A 19,529-nucleotide genomic window follows, 5' to 3' on the forward strand; every position below is an offset into this window, starting at 1 on the left:
CTGGATCCAATTCTTTGCAAAAAGGCAAATTTGACAGCCCAAATAGAAAGACGACAAATGCTATTGGCAATAGGCTATAATGTCAAGCAATGGTGCACTGGTTTACTCTGAGTTCTGTATTTTGTTGTCCATTGTGTAATGATTATTTGAAAGCTCATATACTTGTTTGCAAGTTGTGTTGTTTGAAGGTAAAACTAGCTTTTGTTGCATATTGTAAAGGTTTTGACACGGTATGTGCGTTTCGCAAGCAAAATGTGTCATTTTGACCATGAGTGCCGCTGTTTAGGTCTGTGTGTTAACTGTTTTGAAAATGTGAAGTTTCAGTTGACGACTGCATCAAAGCAATCAAGGAAAACCGTAACATCTTACAATGTTGTGTGCCTGTTGGGGTATTACTATGTCTCAGTATTAATGCATTTTATCATATCCACAAGACAAGATTTACAAACAAATGGGGGTTAAAAGATCTGTTCCAACTTTCTGAGATCACAGTGCACCTCAAGAAACAATAAGTGGTACATTTTGTATTTTTAAATAACATTTTGGTTGAAGATATACCAGAGCTATGCAACTGATTTGTCCTAGCCTTTTGTCCACTGGGGTTTTACACTCATGTAATGTACACGATAATGGGAAAACAATGTGTCTAAGGTTTATGCTAAACCCATTTAAATATGCTGATCTCTTATTATTTATCTATTCAATTAAATTCAATTCACCCTTATTTTTTTTAGCGCTTTTACAATGTAGATTGTGTCAAAGCAGCTTCACATAAAAGATCATAGTAAACTCAAACAGTGTAGTTCAGATTTCAGTGATTTCTATGCCTAGGTATACTTGATTTGATTTTCTTTATAATTTCATCCCAATCATCTAGTGACTTATAAAATACACAAAACAGGTTTAGTAATCATGTTTTTTGATAGGGATGATTTACACTATAGAGTAAAATAATAAAATATTTTTTATATATATTTACCACAGAAGTAAATGTCTCCGGCAAGATGTTCTTTGTATCCCAACAATCAATCTGGGATCATTCGAATTGGGAAGAAAATATTGCTAAGGGGGCAAAAAGGTGAAGATAACATACCATGCTTGTATGCATACTTCATTAAAATAAACAAATAAATTAGTTTAAGTACATTATACTATATGGAACAGTTAAAACCAGCAAGATCCAGAATTATATATACTTTGATGCAGATGTGTTCTGTACACTTAAAATTAGAGATCTGCTGCTTGTTCAAACTAATTATTTAAGTGAGCTGAATCAACACAATTCTTGAGTTTCTTTGGGGTTTACGTAAATCTTTTATGTTCAATCCACTTACATTTATTAACACAATTAAGTTTGCTTTATCAATTTGTGGGACAACATGAAGGAATTGTGTGGAACCTTGCATTTTTTACAGAGTACCTGCGTTATGAGGATGTGAGCGGGTGCAGAATCTCTCTAGCATCTGTTTAAGCCCAAACGACAGAACAGGTTGTACTTTTTGCCCGTCTCATCTCACCAGCTATTGGGTCATGGAAAATCTGACTGTCCTCCTATTTCCGCTTTGATGATGCTGCGTGAGTCAGGCTTTAATGCACTGGTTCGTGGCTGCTGTTTTGTCCAATCCGATCATGTGTGATGATGACATAAGTGGCAGTATGACATCAATGGATTATGCATGATAAATATCATCTATTTGCTCACATTTCAGATCAGATTATCATAGCACCGAAGCACTAAAACGAAGCACTGGAGTTCTTTCAGGATTATGTAAGGAAGCAAAAAAAAAAAAAAGAGGATTACTAACATAATGGTATTAGATGTGGCAAGTTAGGTCATTCTAGAATAGTTATAAAAAATCTGTATTTTAAAAAGTCATTTTAAAGTATTATGACGTAAGAGATTCAAGGTGAATGCTCCTGCTGTTCCTTTCCATTAAATAAATGTGACTGGTGACCCCATCCTGCATCCAAATATTCCAGCATTCATAGCATCATGTAAAAAACGTAAAAGTCCTGTATGTGAGCTAAGTAATACCTTCAAATTCAGTTTCATAAAACAGTAACCAAAAAGTAACTGGGTGACCTACAACTCTCATCAATATTCTGAAATGTGCATCTGACAGACGGTATTATACTCAAGTCCACAGGAGAGAATTTGTCGATGATGTTGTGAAGCTGATGCTGTATCACGACAAAGATGAACATTGTGGATTTATAACATCTGTACTGCATTCATAAGTCACACATTTAAATTACTATAAAGGTCACAAAATAATATTTATTATATTTTTAGCACAGTCTAAACCTTAGCCTTCAAATGTGTATCCCATTCAATTGTGTGTGAATCACCTGCTCAACACATTCAATTCATCTTCATTTCTAAGCGCGGTTTATTTACAAAATAAATTTGAGAGGATCATGTGCTTGTGATTGATAAAGGTTGGTCTCGCATCAGCTAACGCATCATGCGCCATCTTTAATTTAAAGAATTCCCCCCCTTCCACCCCTACTCCTCCTCCATTTTCCAAACAGGATGGCACGGCAGCCCAGTAGTTAGCACTTTTGCCTTACAGCAAGAATGTCACTGTTTTCAGTCCTTACCAGGCCTGTTGGCGTTTCTGTGCAGAGTCTGTATGTTCTCCCTGTGCTTGCGTGGGTTTTCCCTGGTTTCCTCCTACTGTCTAAAAACATGCAACAGAAGTAAATTGACTAATCCAAAGTGGCATCATAGACGAACTCTTAGTCAGCTATCTCTCATAGCAATTCCTAATTCATTAACCACAACAAGTAGGGGAGTTCTCGAGACCTGCAGTACCTGAGCTCAAACTCCCCTCTCGCCCTTCAAACAAGAGGCAGCCCCATGCTTGAGGATATTCTAAGCTCAGGGCTCTCTCATGGGAAAACATGCCAAACATGCTTTATTATCAATCATAAGCTAAGTGTGAACTCTTGAAAGCGCAAATTACAGTATAGATATGTTAGATTTTAACATAGATGAAGAATAGTGGATATAAATTTCAGCTTGAATCTGGCAGACAGAAGAGTAGTGGTAATTGTTGGTGTATTTCTAGTTAAATTTAAACTGATTCAGTCCAGTTTAGCATAAATATCACTATTAAAGTTCATTTCGGTTAATTTCGGATCAATTTAGAATTTAATTTAATTTCGGATCATTAGAATCAACTATTACTGTTGAAGGCTAATTCAATAGAAAGCAGCTCCACCAGCCCCAACCAAACAAGCCAGAAGCAAGAGTGGCAAGAAACAAAAAGCTTCACCAATTGATGAAATTGAAGAACAAACCTTAGGGGAAACCAGGCTCTTCTCCTCTGGGCAAACGTCAAAGGCACGAGAACCTTGAGGATAAGGTCCAGGTCCACATAGTTCAACGGGCAGGTGTTCAGACTAGCAGACAGGATCAAAACACAGGCTCGTCTGTCGCTGGGGTATTTGCAGGAATCAGTCTTAGGCTCACAACTCATTTAAAACCATTAAATCTATGTGCTCTGGATACAGGTCAGAATAATGATTATGTGAACCTCAGGATGAGGAGAAAGAGACAGACAAACATAAGTGTGGATGCCATACAAATTGTTTTCTTTTTCAAATATTTCCTAAATGAATTTTGAAAGCACATATGTGAGCAAGGGTATATTGTAATGTAAAAATGTAATGCAATGTATATATTATATAGCACATTTATCATGTATGGCCATACACTCAAAGCATTTTCCAATCATGAGGGGGGTCTGTTCACTCCACCACCAGTGTGCAGCATCCACCTGGATGATGTGATGGCAGACACAGGACAGCGACGCCAATGCACTCATCTCACATCAGCTATAGGTGGAGTGTAAAGATAGTGATGAAGCCAATACAGTAGATGTGAATGATTGGGTGGCCATGATGGGTAATTCCAAGTTAAACTGCATGATTTTAGCCCCAATTTTAACTCGCCAACAGGTTTTGAGAAATCGCAAAAGCCTGAAATCACAGGCAAATCGGAGCTCTTTTATGAAATTAACAATCACACCATGTGAACTATCAAAGATGCGATCTGAAAGAAACGCAGTTCAATCACCGACACCCGTGAGATGATTGGCAGGCTAAATATCTGGATCTGTCGGGATTCAAATTATGCCATGTAAAACGTGTTCTGATTGAAAATAACATCAGCTATTACCTACAGCCAACGAGAGAGCAGCATCTACTAGTATGGCTATCTGCAGGCCAGCGGGAGGAGAGAAAAGATTAAAAAGTGCTTATTTTCAGTCTATTTGGACCCAAGAAATGGAAGAAAACTAGTGAAAATTTGTCAGAACCACCGGTTTGATGTGTCATCTGAGCAATATCACAACTGGGTCGAAAAAGAAAAACGTTTCAGAGAAATTATGAATTCCCTTAAAAGGCCAAATGAGCAAACTAAGTACATTTTCTACCCCACTAAAGGCTTCTTTCTCGTTATGTAGGTAACATAAGATATACTATGTCACCTTGCATTGTTTCCATGTCACTTCTCACGTGTGTTTGAGTTTGCAGACCAAGACAAAGTTGTTGGCAATTCTTTCTATTGTAAAGTCATTCAGTTAGAAACCCTGTCTGCAATCTATCTTACAGTGTAAACAAAGCAGCGACGAAACGCTATCCTAGATAGTCATGCAGTGTGAACTCGGCATGAGGGCTGATGGTGGAAATTAAGCCATCGACACTGGGGTTACACTCCTACTCTTTACAAGAAGTTTCATGGGATTTTTAATTACCACGGAGAGTCAGGACCTCGCCATAATGTCTCATCTGAAAGACAGCGCTTACTGACAGTATAGTGTCCCCTTCACTATACTGGGGCATTAGGACTCACACAGACCGAAGAATGAGTACCCCCCTGCTGGCCTCACTAACACCATTTTCAACAGCAACCTATTTTTCCCATGTAGTCCCCCATTCAGGTCTGAATCCTAGACTGTAAAAGTTATGGACGTAGTATACGTGACGTCACCCATAGGTTTCTGAAGAATGCAAATGAAGATACAAGTGAGCTTGGCAAACCATCACCATTTTGTTTGCGTGCCACTGCACTGAAAAGAGGTAACCAAACTAGGGCAAAGAGGCGGCGGCGGGGCATGAGCGGAGCTACAGATGCCTGCTATCATTTTGCTTAGATGGATTTTCTTTAGGAGAAATGCTTAATATTCATTATCTGTGACTTGTTTCTGTTCTGACGACATGTGCTTGGTTGTGTACTAAATAATGAAGTGTTTAATCTTTTAAAAACACTGTTGTAATACGTTGAGCCACTGAAAATTGTTTGACGATGTTTTTACAGGAGGAAAAGGCAAATTACTTCCAAATACTTTAAATATAGTTTGTGTTAGTAAATACAAGGCTATTTATATAATCCAGTTATAACACTGTATGACGTTTCAGATGACTGTTCTATAACATACAGCAAATCAATGTCAGATTCTGGAGTGCATTACAGGTCTGAAGAAAAATATAAATGATAAATTATCTTAAGTAAAACAAAAAAATGTATAGAGATGATAAGTATATAAGAATTTCACTCACCTGGGAAATGAAGCACACTTGAATGGTTTGTGAGCACGATTAGTTGCACAGCATGCCATTTTATCTGATAATTGTAAGAAATAATTCCAAAAGGTACTTGACTATGTAAACATTTGTCATAAAACAAAACAAAAATACAATATATATATTATGAGTTCAGCGGCTTATCAGCTGGAATCAGACAAGACGGTGACCAGCAAGACTGTCACTCAAGTGGCCACCCCTTAATTATGCACACTTAATATAAACAAAATGCATGGGTTATAAAAAAAATCACCCCTCTCACATTTGTCATGAAGGGTACACTTGTACACTATCAATAAAAGTGTACAAGTGTGAAATTGTACACTTTATCAATAAAAGGTTTAGATTTTTAAAAACACTTGTAATACATTGAGCCACTAAAGCATTGTTCTAATGACATTTTTTTAAAGGAAGAAAATATAAATTACTTCCAAACACTTTAAATATAGTCTTTGTTAATGAATGTAAGGCTATTGATGAAATGCAGCATAACACTGTATGACAATATTTCAGATGACTGTTCTAGAGCCTACAGCTAATCAATCTGTCAAATTCTGGAGTGCATTCAAGTTCTAAAGAAAATTCTAAATGATCTTAAGTAAAACAAATACATTTATAGAGATAGTATATAAGTATATAATTTTACTCACCTGGGAAATGAAGGCCACTTGAATGGTTTGTGAGCACAATAAAGTGTCATTTTATCTGATAATTGTAGAAAATAATAAAAAAAACAACTGACTGTGCAAAGCCACAACAAATAAAAGAAAAATATGGTGTATGTGTCGAGCTAAGCAGCTAATCAGCTGGAATCCGCTGAGGTGAAGCAACCAGTGAGATCTAGCTGTCACTCAAGTGGGGCCAACCTTATTTATGCCAGCTTAATGTAACTTAATATAAACAAAACGAATGAGTTATAAAAAGTTCAGCCCCTCACAGTTGTTATGAAGGGTACTATAAGCTATATGAACAAAATTTTTTTTTGTACCAGGCTGTAAACACCTTTTTATCTGCTGTAAAGTTGGCCATTTTAACTTTAGGCTCAATTTTGATGAATTGCAGTTTTAGTTACTTCCGTATTAGCTTCACGAAGGAGAGCGGGAGGTTGCCTCTTGGTTATTACACAGCGGATGCCTTTCCAGCCATAACCCAGTACTGGGATACACCCATACACTCTTACATTTATACTCATACACTACAGCCATTTTAGCTTATTAGTTTGACCTATAGTGTATGTCTTTAGCCTGTGGGGGAAACGGGAGCACTCAGAGGAAACCCACGCCAACACAGGGAGGACATACGAACTCAGAAATGCCAACTCACCCAGCCGGGACTCGAACCAGTGACCTTCTTGCTGTGAGGCAACAGCGCTACCCATTGCATTACCCCTATATGACACCAATCATTGTAATTATAATTACATATATTATTATAATCAGTTTAAGAATTATGTCCAAGCATATTTTACAGTCTTCAGTTTACTAGTCTTCATTGACTGAGGCAAAAATACTAGAAAAAGTTCTAAATATGACAAAATATTCATTAAGCATAATTAAAAGAACATTTATTTAATGAAACTATTTTTATTTTGCTTCATCTAAACAATGTTCTGTGAAAAGAAACATCAGGCGTCCAGAGCATTAGCAGCAGCAGAAGAAAAAACTGTTTAAACAGCTATTTTTACATGTAGCCTTGAAGGCACCAGCTGTGCGCTTTGGGCCTTAATTGAGCCATGAAACTTCATATTTGTTTACTAATCAAAATACTTGATGTACATGTTCCATTATCACATCCATTTCTCATGTAATTTGTCCAACACCCAATTAGACTTCTGACAGTGTTTTCATTTGTCATTTACATCTCATGAGCTGGAATGTCGCACTTAGCATGGGGTTCCTAATGAGTGACTTATTTACTCGAGGGAAATACGAGCAGGACTTAAGATAACTCGGAGTATGCAAATCAACAAGTTATCTTGAAATGTGGCACAATGTTCAGCAGTTGTCAACTAAAAAGTGGCAAGCTATCAGTACAACCAAGTACTGATAAAGTAGGCTACTACTGAAGCAAATAAGGTTGATTTGCATGTATGTATGAATGAATGAATGTTCGCTAGTTACAATTGAGAGTCTTTATGCCTGTTTGTGGGCTCTCTTTTTGTATGAGAAAGTCTCTGGATGCAGCATTTTGCTTACAGGCAGATTGTTATCAGGGTAAGTGGTGTATACCGGAGGTTCCACACTAAATCAACTGATGGTTGGGATAGAAACTGTTTCCATAGTCTCAGCACTGAGCCCTTGCACACTTGACCGAAGCCTGTGTCCAAACGCTGCTCTGCCAAGGCCATCAGCGAAGTGGGGGAGGAACATTGGAGCTGATAGCCGCTGTGACTTCAACAGCTGTCAAATGGACTTGTTCCCAGAGTCCTATATGAGTTGGTCCTGTTAGTGCCACACCGCTTGTAACTGATTTAGAGCATCTTAATCCTATGTAAAAGATTGTATGTGCACATTCATTCTTTTCTACTCCACAAACTTAACAAAACACAAACAAGTTACAAACAAGCCTGAGAAGGAACTGGCGTTAATGCTGAAGCACTTAGAACAGGTTCACTGTACTTAGGTACAAAACAAACAAGTCTGTGTTTGATCTGTCTGATACCACAGTTTATGAAAAGGGTGGTTCTCGGCACACAACCACGCTTGCTCTACAAATAAAGGTTGCAAATGGAAGGGTTAAAAGCCTAATACTGTAGGAAATGCTCAAATTGTTCAACAAAAGATTCTTCATTTGCTAATATTTTGTTCTTTAGATAGCGGGTTTAAATGGACATTTGAATTAATATTATAATGTTAATATTGAATTAATAGTATAAATTAATATTTTCTGCTTATTCACGTATGCAAGATGATTCAGGGACTTTTATTACTTCAATAGAACACTATGAAGCTTTTTAATCTTAAAAGATAGCAAAGTCGATGATTATCAGCACATTTAGAGCAAAAAGAAACACACAAAATAGTTAATATGGCTCTTTGTGAAACATTAATGTTATTTTGAAGTGAACTCAAACCTGAGATGATCTTTTTTGTTTTGAACAGAGAGGCTGTAGTTTTTAACTGTTCAAAATGCTACTTGTGCTTGTCCTGGATGCTGCAATGTACACTCACGGCAACTTTATTAGGTACACTTGTCCAACTGCTTGTTAACGCAAATTTCTAATCAGCCAAACACATGGCAGCACCTCAATCCATTCAGGCATGTTGACATGGTCAAGACGATCTACTGCAGTTCAAACTGAGCGTCAGATTGGGGAAGAAAGAAGATTTAAGTGACTTTTGGTGCCAGATAGGCTTGTCTGAGTATTTTAGAAACCGCTGATCTACTGGGATTTTCACGCACAACCATCTCTATGGTTTACACAGAAGAGCCAGAAAAAGAATAAATATCCAGTGAGCAGCAGTTGTGTGGGCACAAATGCCTTTTTGACACCAGAGGTCAAAGGAGAATGGCCAGACTGGTTCGAGCTGATAGAAAGACAACAGTAACTCAAATAACCACTCGTTACAACTGAGGTATGCAGAAGAGCATCACTGAATGCACAACACGTCCAACCTTGTGGCAAATGAGCAACAGCAGCAGAAGACCATGCTGGGTGCCACTCCTGTCAGATAAGAATAGGAAACTGAGGCTACAATTCGCACAGGCTCACCAAAACTGGACAATAGATTGGAAAAACTTTGCTTGGTCTGATGAGTCTCGATTTCTGTTGCGACATTTGGATAGTAGGGTCAGAATTTGGCATGAACAATATGAAAGCATGGATCCATCCTGCCTTGTATTAACGGTTTAGGCTGCTGGTGGTGTAATGGTGTGGGGAATATTTTCTTGACACACTTATTAGTACCAATGGAGCATGATGTCAACGCCACAGCCAACCTGAGTATTGTTGCTGACCATATCCATCCCTAGACCACAGTGTACCCATCTTCTGATGGCTACGTCCAGCAGGATAATGCACCATGTCATAAAGCGCCAATCATCTCAGACTGGTTTCTTGAACATGACAATGAGTTCACTGAACACAAATGGCCTCCACAGTCACCAGAACTCAATCCAATAGAGCATCTTTGGGGTGTGGTGGAATGGGAGATTCGCATCATAGATGTGCAGCCGACAAATCTACAGCAACTGCTTAATGTTATCATGTCAAAATGGACTAAAATCTCTGAGGAATATTTCCAGTACCTTGTTGAATCTAAGCCACGAAGATTAAAGGCAGTTCTGACGACAAAAGGGGGTCCATTCTGGTACTAGTAATGTGTACCTAATAAAGTGGCCGGTGAGTGTATATAAAAACATAAAGTTTAGTGCATGTGCAAATGTAGTTTTTAATAATCAGTTTCTTTCATGCTTTAAAACCTTTTCTCTAGACAAAAAACACTACATCTGCAATAATTTGCATGAACCCTTTAAAAAGGCGACTCGTTCTTTATATCCAATTTCTATAAATGATAAATGCATAACGTAACAGTAAACCAGAAATGTTGCAACATTTCGTTATTGCTTAAATAATGAGAAATGCAACAATTACAAACTAATAATCTCCAACAATAACCTCCAATGCATTATATATCTCAATAAGACATAACCGTAAAGATCTTAAAAGTATTTAAATTATATTTATGCAAGGCTCATTTGAAAAGCAAAGCTCTATGCAAATACTACACAGCGTTCTGACTTGATAAAGTGCCGTGGAGTTAGTATCAATTCTGTCATCTCTGCAGGAAACCCACACCATGTCTCTCTCTCTCTCTCTCTCTCTCTCTTAAAAATAAACCCATTGAACGTAATCGTGTAAACAAACGGCAAGTGCCTAACGTTAATGTAAATGCACCACATAACTTCGTCCACTTTTCAAATAAAGCATACCAAGCATAAACTAGAGTTTTATCTGCCTACACCACCTGCAGCAGCAACACCAACATCAGTATCACAGCCCCCCTATTATCATCATCTGAAAGCGTGCAGAAAGTTTCAGATCGCTATTTCCGACGCTTCTGCCAGCTCATGAGTGACTCGAGGCAAAGCGGATCCCTCCTTTGATTGGCCACAAAAGCGCTACGTGGACATCTAGCAGCAACAGGTAGAGCGCGTGACCGTTATCATTTCATTCTGACCGCGGCTGTCAGGACGGCAACAGCGCTTAACAACTTATTATCGCTCTTCGCAAGGCTCTTATCGCGCACACATCACCTTGGTGGACATTCATTTCTAGGTAAGACTAAACTTTTTTTTTTCTACTGAAAGCAGTGACTGACAGCCTGTGATACAGCAGCGACAACGTGCTGTGGCACTGTATATTTTACGGGTGTAATAATTCTTGTTTGTGGTTTAATGTTCAATATCGTTATTAGTTTACAGTATATAAATTTTGAGTTTTAGAATTTCTGTATGATGATTGAGATGATAATAAACCGAGCAATTATGGCTTATCTTAGGCTAGCCTACACATTAGGCTAATTACACATTATCAGTAAATATCTCTTGTAGTCTAACAAGTTAGTCAGTAAGTGGCTACAGGATGCTTAATTTATTTCCACTTAATAAAATATCCACTTATAATTCATGAAAAAGCATATCATTTTCTCCATCAAACAATAAAAATTTTGTGTGATGCATCTGTAATGTTAATTTGAAGAGTTCAGGCGCAAAAACCTCTAAAAGCCATTTGATATTTTCTTCTAATATTAGCATTTTTCTCTAACTCTTGTGTGTTGTCTCAGTAATTTAAATTTATAGGGACGGATAAGTTATTTTCATTGCCTTTCAAGTGAAATAACTAAATATAAACAGGAGGCTGAGTAAAGTTCTCATTTTCGGAGAACATTTTAGAGGTTTTTGCATCTGAATTCTTCATTTGTTCATTTAAATATGAATATGTTATTTATCAAGTAATTACGCAGGATTCTTCTTAAGTATCTTTAATAAATATTTATGGTAATGTTTATAAACTTTAGTTACCTACGGTAGATTTTTTTAAAATTTGTGACTTCAACCTTTACTAATACATTATTAAAAACTGTATTTGTAAAGCTTAAAGTATATGTTAAATATAGCACAGCTAAGCTAATATTAATTAAAAATTAAACATTAAAAAAATGTATAAATGCAGTACAAATGAGACCTTGTTGTAAAATGTTGCTCCTTTTACAGAGATAAACATTATTTTTCCTTCAATCAAATGTCAACGTTATCATTTTAGGGCCTACACCAGGGTGTGGGTGAGTCAAGTATGAAGTCCAAAGGAAAGGGGTCAAAGCGGGGCAGACAGTCTTGGGCAGAGCAGGACGACCCAGACTTTACGCTGGAAACAGAGCCAGGTTCCAGCGAGCAGGAGGGCTCAGAGGCGTCCGTCAGGCTGGGTGGGTCATGGAGAACACTGAGAGGCGAGGGGCACAGCCGTACCCGTGTGGGCGCACGACGAAGGCGGCAGCATGGCAACACTAAAGAACGCAACGTCCGCAGGCTAGAGAGTAATGAAAGAGAAAGACAGAGGATGCACAAACTCAACAATGCCTTTCAGGCCCTGCGAGAGGCCATTCCTCACGTCAAAACAGAAAAGAAACTTTCCAAGATCGAGACTCTCACATTGGCCAAGAATTACATTAAGGCCTTAACCACCATCATCCTGGGCATGTCTAATGGCTGCCTGCCTGACGCTGAGAGTCAGATGGAGGCTAACGCCTCGCGGCTGCTGCAGTGCTATCAGCAGCATCTACGGGAAGAGGGAGAGGAGGATCTGTCCAACTACCTGAACCACATTCACAGCTTCAGCCAGGACAGCTAACACACACTGCACACTACAGACTCAGTGAGCGCTCAAGGAGAAATGTAAATATGTGTATGATGATGATAATGATGATGAATATCAGCTCTTAAAGGGTGAGTTGAATGCTCTGTCATCACTTACTTACGCTCATGTCATTCCAAACCAAATTTGTTGATCTTTGGAACACAAGATTAGCATTATAATCAATATGGCAATGGTGATGTGTTTGGTCTTAGTGGAGTAGAACTGCTACACTGCTGCTAATTTGATCATTAGTGCAAACTTGCTCCTGCCAGTATATTCACATACATGCTGCCACTGTTTTTCGCTATGCATTATGGTAATGTACAGCACAGGGGTGCAATTCTGAAAACCATCGTTAGCCAACTAAGGTCGCAAGTTGCATCGTTACAAACATAGTTTGTTAATATGGCATTTCTCAAATCTGTCGTTCCAACGAACATTGGCAAACTGCATCGCAAACTTGTACACTTGCAAGTACACCTCTAGAGCTGTAGTTAGAAACATAGTTCCTGGTTGTGTTCTATTCCCAGTTATTCCCCTATTTCTGCAGGGGTTTAAGTGTCAAATTGTAAAAGTAGACTTCAAATATATATATATATATATATATATATATATATATATATATATATATATATATATATATATATATATATATATATATAAAACAATATTCTACTTAATAATAATAATAATAAAAATAATTATTATTAAGTAGGATTTTTTCTTCATTTATTAATAAATAGCCTACTGTAAATTAGGCCTACATCCATTAACGGTTTTTATGATTTATATATGAAATTAGAATAAGTGTTAGCATAGGGATTTTATATCATAATCAAAATATTGTCAATAATATTTGTAAAGGAAACATATATATAGGTCCTATATGTGTTGTTTACATATATTATAATTAATATGGAAATCGAGTGCATGTTTTTTCCAAAACGAATATCATATTTTTTTTTTTGCGTGTGCATGTAAAACAATATAATTTGCACAACAAATATGTTTTTTTTCTCTAAAGAAGTTGTTATGCTACCCTGTTTAGCATTATTATGGACGTTTTATGTTATAACTAACGTGGTTAAAATGATGGACCTGCGACAGAGAAACTACGATTTTGGGAAACACTTGTCACCACATTGTTCTTTTCCCAAACGATGCATTATAATAAGATAGATCAGCCACAAGTTTATGTCGCAGTTTTGTAATGCTTAGTACAGACGTCCACTGAATTGTTTTTTGTACTACATAAATGCGAATGCTGTTGTAAAAACACTCTGCTTTCTCCAGCTGTCCAAATTTTAAAAAAAGCACTGAACACTCACCATTGAATGTAAAACACACAGTCAGCACCTTGCTACGCTGCCGCCATTTTTAAAAACATGGTGCTTCCATTGACAACAACAACAGAAAATGTTAAGCTCATGTTTCTGCAGCACAAAAATGCTTTGGTGGACACTCGCCCTTAAAGTGGGTAGGATTATAGTTATAGATCCTTTACTGCCATGACTTCCTAAAGAAAGGATCTACTCCTTGGCTACTAACAAGAGTAATGTCTGGACCTCTTCTACTGACCATAGGCTGCTATTTTAGCTCTCTTTAAAAATAGTAGTAGTCGTGTGGACCAACAACACACCGCTGCTGACTATTTAAATATAGTGGCTTTGGTCTTTTGTGACGCAACTCCAATAACAATAGTAGTAATAATTTTCTTGAACCAATCAGCGATGAGCAATGTATATACGACTCGGCCAAGGAGGCACTGAAAAAAGTATCAGGGATTTGGTATGGAATGCAGTAGAAAAGACAAAGAACTGCACCATACCACACAGTGGAAAAGTGCCTTGAGATAAAACCTCCATAGCAGATCTACACACAGATGGAGAATATCTAAAACGTTTGGCAGATTACTAGCAAAAACTATGCAGATGTAAATAAATGCTGAGGGGCAAAATAATTGGCTGCCCCTAGGCAATAGGATTAAGCTGATAAATGATATTATATCGAATCGCAATAAAATTTATGTCAATAACAATGGGAATTTAAAAGTTTGTTGATATTAGAGACATACTGCATTTTCAGCCACCGAAAATTTATCGGCCAAAAATGTTATGCCGGGTATTGTTGAGGTACTTTTTTATATCTGGAAGTATTAACAACTTATATCGAAATATATGGCGTTATCATTCAATATGGAAAACAATTATCGAGATTGCATTTTTGCCATATCGCCTAGCCCTATGCTAATGTGACAGCAAACAATTACCTGTGCCATATAGATCATGATGTGCTTAGAAGCAGATTGATTAAAATATCAGTCTGCGCATGCATAGAGTTTAATAACAGAACTAAAGTATATATTTTGAATGAACTTTAGAACTTTTCAAAAGCATTTAATAACTTTTTTCATTCAAATTGAGTGGTGGAAGCCTTTTGCTAAATATTACAAACATACTTATATATGTTTTTATTAAATTTAAACACTGATAAAAGCAAGCAATCAAATCTGGCCACAGAAGCTTAAGTATGTGCAAATGTGCAAAAACTAATGAGGTTTGTTCTTGAACACCAGGTATATTTGGGGCTTTTGTTTATGTTCATGATATTGAGCAATTTTGTGTGAACAGACTATTTAAATGGGACAGAAATCTCTCAAGTTTAATCATAAATATCTTAATTCGTGTTCCAAAGATTAAATAAAACCTCATGGGTTTGGAAGGGGATGACAAGTGATGATGAAAATATGACAGTTTTCATTGTGTATTTAACTAACCCTTTAAGACATGGGTCTCAAACTCAATTCCTTGAGCGCCGCAGCTCTGCACAATTTTGCTCCAACCCTAATCAAACACAGCTAATCTAGTAGTGTCTGTTAGTCTTGAACACCTTGATTACTTGGATCAGCTGTGTTAGATTACAATTGGAGCAAAACTGTGCAGAGCTGTGTCCCTCCAGGAATTGAGTTTGAGATCTTTGCTTTAAGACAACAAAAAGATCCATTTTAAAAACCTGTTAATGTGTTTACAAGCTCAAGTTGGTCCATTAATAGGCTTGTTTATGTACAGAATATGTGCCATGTGGATGTTATTCAACATCATCAGTGCTAGCCAGATGGCAAGTAACTTTTTATATTATTACGGGACACAATCTGCCAGTCTTTCATGTATTTCACCCACACATCACAAATACATCCTTTGTCCATAAAGCAAAATGTCAGTGGAGCAAAACACACTGCATGGACATAAAAACTTTTCAAGTTTGGAGTGATGTAAGAAAGATAAATTAATATCATTAACAATATTTGGGTGAAATATCTTAAGTATTCATTCATTAATTTATTTTTGGCTTTATTATTCTGAGGTTGCCACAGCGGAATGAACCGCCAACTTGTCCAGCACATGTTTAACGCAGTGGATGCCCTTTCAGCCGCAACCCAGCACTGGGAAATATCTCAAGTATCTCATACTAAAAATACAAACTCTTATCTAATAAAACTCTTTGGATTATGAAGAGGATATGCAGAGCCTTAATGTAACACACCATAAAATACCACAAAACAACAGGTTTTGTTCATATAGTGAAAGTCAAAGGGGTTAAAAACAACAAGTTCATTATATAAAGACCCTCATTCTATTAAAAACGCAGCTCTTTGAAAGAAGATGCTTTGTCCATGTAGTAAAAATTAATGGGGTTCAGACCCCATTTACTTTTATTCTAGAGTATGGACAATGTCCTTTTAATATAATAATATACATTTAACTTTAGGATGAACTATCATATTAATATGTGTTAGTCATATTATGAGTTATTCATATTAAAATGCAAACATGTGAATCAGATTTCATATTTATTGAGGACACAAACCATGCACACATGACACTGAGAGGAGTTTACTGTAAACACACTGACTCCACTGTAGTTATTTGTCTACATTAAATAATTTAAAACTATATTTTCCTTTTGTCTTTCCAGTAGTTTCTCTCATGGCTGCATATCATGTCTTTATATGTACAGAAGCGACCTTAAATAATGCCCATCACATTAGGACCATAATTACTCTTAAATAATCCAAATTTATACATCCACATGTACAACATAACTTAGCAGAATAAAATTATTCCCCCTGATAAAAAGATTTAGTAGAAATACTGTTACTTTTTGAAATTTGTGCTGCCTTTAAATGGAATTATATCACTTGTATATCTATGTATCGATGAAATATGTTGATATCCTGAGAAATGTTGTTTCGCAACATTGTCTTCACATTGTCAAATGCAACCTAAATATTGCACTCTTTCCTCCACAACAGCTCTTTAAGTTAAGTTACACTACCATTCAAAACTTTGGGGTTGGTAAGATTATTAATATTTCTTTTTTAAATTCTTAATTTGAGTCTTGAAGGAAGCGTTTAAAGAAGATTTTGATGCTCACCAACAAAGCCAAAATACAGTGAAAATATGTAATATTGTGAAATACTTCTTTTTTGATACTTTCTTTTAATATATTTATTTCTAAGCAGTTGTTAATAGTTTTTAGTGTCACATGATCCATCAGAAATCATTTTTATATGCTGATTTGATGCTTTTTACGCTCTAAGAATCTTGATTAATTAAAAGTCCCAAGAATTAATTTAAAATAAATATAATTTAGTATTTTAAAACTCCTTACTGTCAACTTTTCGGCCAATTTGATGCACCCTTATTGAATAAAATTAATATTAAAATCTTCATTCATTCATTTTCTTTTTGGCTTAGTCACTTTATTAATCTGGGGTTGTCACAGCGGAATGAACCACCAACTTATCCAGGATATGTTTTACACAGCGGATGCCCTTCCAGCTGCAACCCATCACTGGGAAAAATATTAAAATCTTACTCACCCAAAAAGTTGGACGTGTAGTGCGTTTGTACAGTATCACTGTGCTGTCTCAGCCTTCAACTAGAATAACTACCGATAACCAGATACAAGCAGATGCTGAAAGTATTACAAACTCTTTTACGCTGATGCCACTGCAGCCGACCTGTGAAATCCCATAAGCAGGTGTTTGTTTAAATCTGTTGTGTGTGTGTGTGTGTGATGTTTAATATAAAATGCTTGTAGAGTGTCTTCAGTAGCTTACACTGTGATGTTTGTTTTTTGTATTTAATGCCCCTGGATTCAAATAAAGAATCGAAACTGCAAATGTGTTACTTGACCACAGACCAATAAATAAACGCTAAATTAAGATCCTCTAACTAACCAATGTAAAAAGAAACATTATGTGAGTGTTTAAAAAGTAGAACAAGTTATCTATGAGAGCCCTCAAAGCAAGAAAACATCTTTCAAGCTCAATTCACCTAAACTGTCCTCTACAGGAGCTTGAATCCAACCCTTTTCCGAATGGGAGTAAGAGATCTGCCTTTTACGTGAGAAGTGCTACAGAAAACAATTGATGTCTACAGTAGAGAGAGGGTTAGCATGAAGAGCTCAACAACCCACTGGGTTTCCGTTGGGCTCTGGCTGGTTCCTGGTTAGCAGTGGACTGCGTGCTGCTGTTTGGTTGCTGCCACTGTTGGTCATGGATGGCATCATGATGCGAGGAGCCTCCATGGCATTTCCTCGGACCGTTATGTGATCCCATCCACCCTGAAACAAACAGATGATTTTAGGCTGGGAACACACTGAATGATTTTTAAGTCTGGTAAGATTTTCAAAATGAAAGAGAACACAACAATAATGAACAATGTTTTGCTTGTGTAGTGTGTGGTGTGGTGTGATAATCAGATCTTCATCCAGAGTCTGCAAAATCTCTGCAGACTTGAGAATAGACATGACAAAATAGACAAATAAATGAATAAACATTGCCACAAATTGACAAGCTGTTCCTAAAATTATTTAATGTTGTGCTGTACCATGGCATCCCAAATGGCCCCATATAAATACCCAGAAGGCACACAACATTATAAGACGTTAGGTTTAGGTCATGACGTCAGCTAACCAAAATTTAATTTCTAGCCAGCGTCTAAGGACAACGTTATTTTAATGTCCAATAATGACATCAAATTAAGTTGATATTTGGTTGATTTTAAGTTGTGTTGGAAAGTGGCCAAAATCCAACGTCTGATAGATGTCATAGTGGTAACACCCACACAATGTCAAAGTATAACATGATTACATATTGATATTCGGTTAATTTTAGGTAGGGCACATTGTGCATTGACGTTGGGCATTGACGTCAGCCTAATGTTGGGATCTAACGTCAACCCGATTTTGATTTCCAAACAAAATTCAACATCCTCACAATGTTGGCGTCTGTTGGGGTACAACGTCAATAAAACGCCATTTTGATGTTGTGTGCCCGCAGGGTAATGTACTCAAATTTAGATTTTACACAAAATACACCTTTTTGGTATAAGAGACTTGGTTGTTTTGTACAGCACTGTTTGAACTAGCATGGCATCCCCACATGTAAAACTGTTTTAAATTTTAAAGTGCCCCGTTATGGATTTTAGAAAATGACCTTTCGTGCAGTGTTTGATACAGTTCTGTGTGAATGAACACATCCAGCAGAAGTTTACATTTTAAAGTTCACTGTCTATAAAGTATAGGTGGGCATAAAATAATCTTTTAAATCTAGATTAATCTTGGAAATAATCTCGAAATTAATCTAGATTAAAATGGTTCATTTAAATTCTGCCAAAGGCATTCAGAATATGTGTGCTACCCAAATAGTAAGTCTTTGAAATTGGGTTTCTCAAGCCAGTTAGCGCAATAGACCAGGGGCTTATCTCCTGTTTCCAAATGCATCAGAAACTGCTTGAGAAACTGTTCTACTACGATAATTGGTGATGAAAATAAATTAACATGAACACACACACACACACACACACACACACACACACACACACACACACACACACACACACACACACACACATAAACAAACACACACACACCACAAAATGCGGAACTTTTTTTTAATTCTATTTGGTGTGCGTTATTAAATTCCATAATACTCTCACTAGTCTTTTCTCTTTATTTGCGTCTAATACCCCAGTTTGTTATGAAGGCATGAATTAAATGTTCATGAGTTAATGTGAAA

The 19,529-nt window shown here is 36.8% G+C and overlaps 2 protein-coding genes and 1 long non-coding RNA gene across 7 annotated transcripts in view; 1 reads left to right on the forward strand and 2 right to left on the reverse strand.

The window, feature by feature from the left end:
* Positions 1–1,297: 1,297 nt before the first annotated feature.
* Positions 1,298–6,558, reverse strand: LOC141376788 (uncharacterized). The gene is made up of 3 exons (XR_012387947.1): positions 3,304–6,558; positions 2,602–2,681; positions 1,298–1,755 (listed from the first exon to the last, which is right to left on the reverse strand). It is a non-coding gene; the product is annotated as an uncharacterized lncRNA (long non-coding RNA).
* Positions 6,559–10,761: 4,203 nt separating this feature from the next.
* bhlha15 (basic helix-loop-helix family, member a15) lies at positions 10,762–12,808 on the forward strand. Its single transcript, NM_001077652.1, has 2 exons — positions 10,762–10,867; positions 11,855–12,808. The coding sequence occupies exon 2, from the start codon at positions 11,885–11,887 to the stop codon at positions 12,437–12,439; it is 555 nt and encodes a 184-aa protein (NP_001071120.1). The 5' UTR covers positions 10,762–10,867; positions 11,855–11,884; the 3' UTR covers positions 12,440–12,808.
* Positions 12,809–16,278: 3,470 nt separating this feature from the next.
* The window catches only part of tecpr1a (tectonin beta-propeller repeat containing 1a), a 50,228-nt gene continuing 46,977 nt past the window's right edge, over positions 16,279–19,529 (reverse strand). For 4 of the 5 annotated variants that reach the window (XM_073918351.1, XM_021480289.2, XM_009306680.4 and 1 more), the window contains one exon: positions 16,279–18,073. In XM_073918351.1, coding sequence (XP_073774452.1) covers positions 17,915–18,073 — 159 coding nt within the window. In that variant the 3' untranslated portion in view covers positions 16,279–17,914. Of the gene's footprint in view, positions 18,109–19,529 lie in introns of all 5 variants that reach the window. The other variant, XM_073918352.1, reaches the window with a different exon arrangement.

The sequence above is a fragment of the Danio rerio genome, chromosome 12 (genome assembly GCF_049306965.1).
Source record: "Danio rerio strain Tuebingen ecotype United States chromosome 12, GRCz12tu, whole genome shotgun sequence".
NCBI classification, from domain to species: Eukaryota; Metazoa; Chordata; class Actinopteri; order Cypriniformes; family Danionidae; genus Danio; species Danio rerio.

Coding starts and splice junctions, on each gene's coding strand:
- bhlha15 (NM_001077652.1), top strand. CDS start 11,885: ATGAAGTCCAAAGGAAAGGGGTCAAAGCGGGGCAGACAGTCTTGGGCA.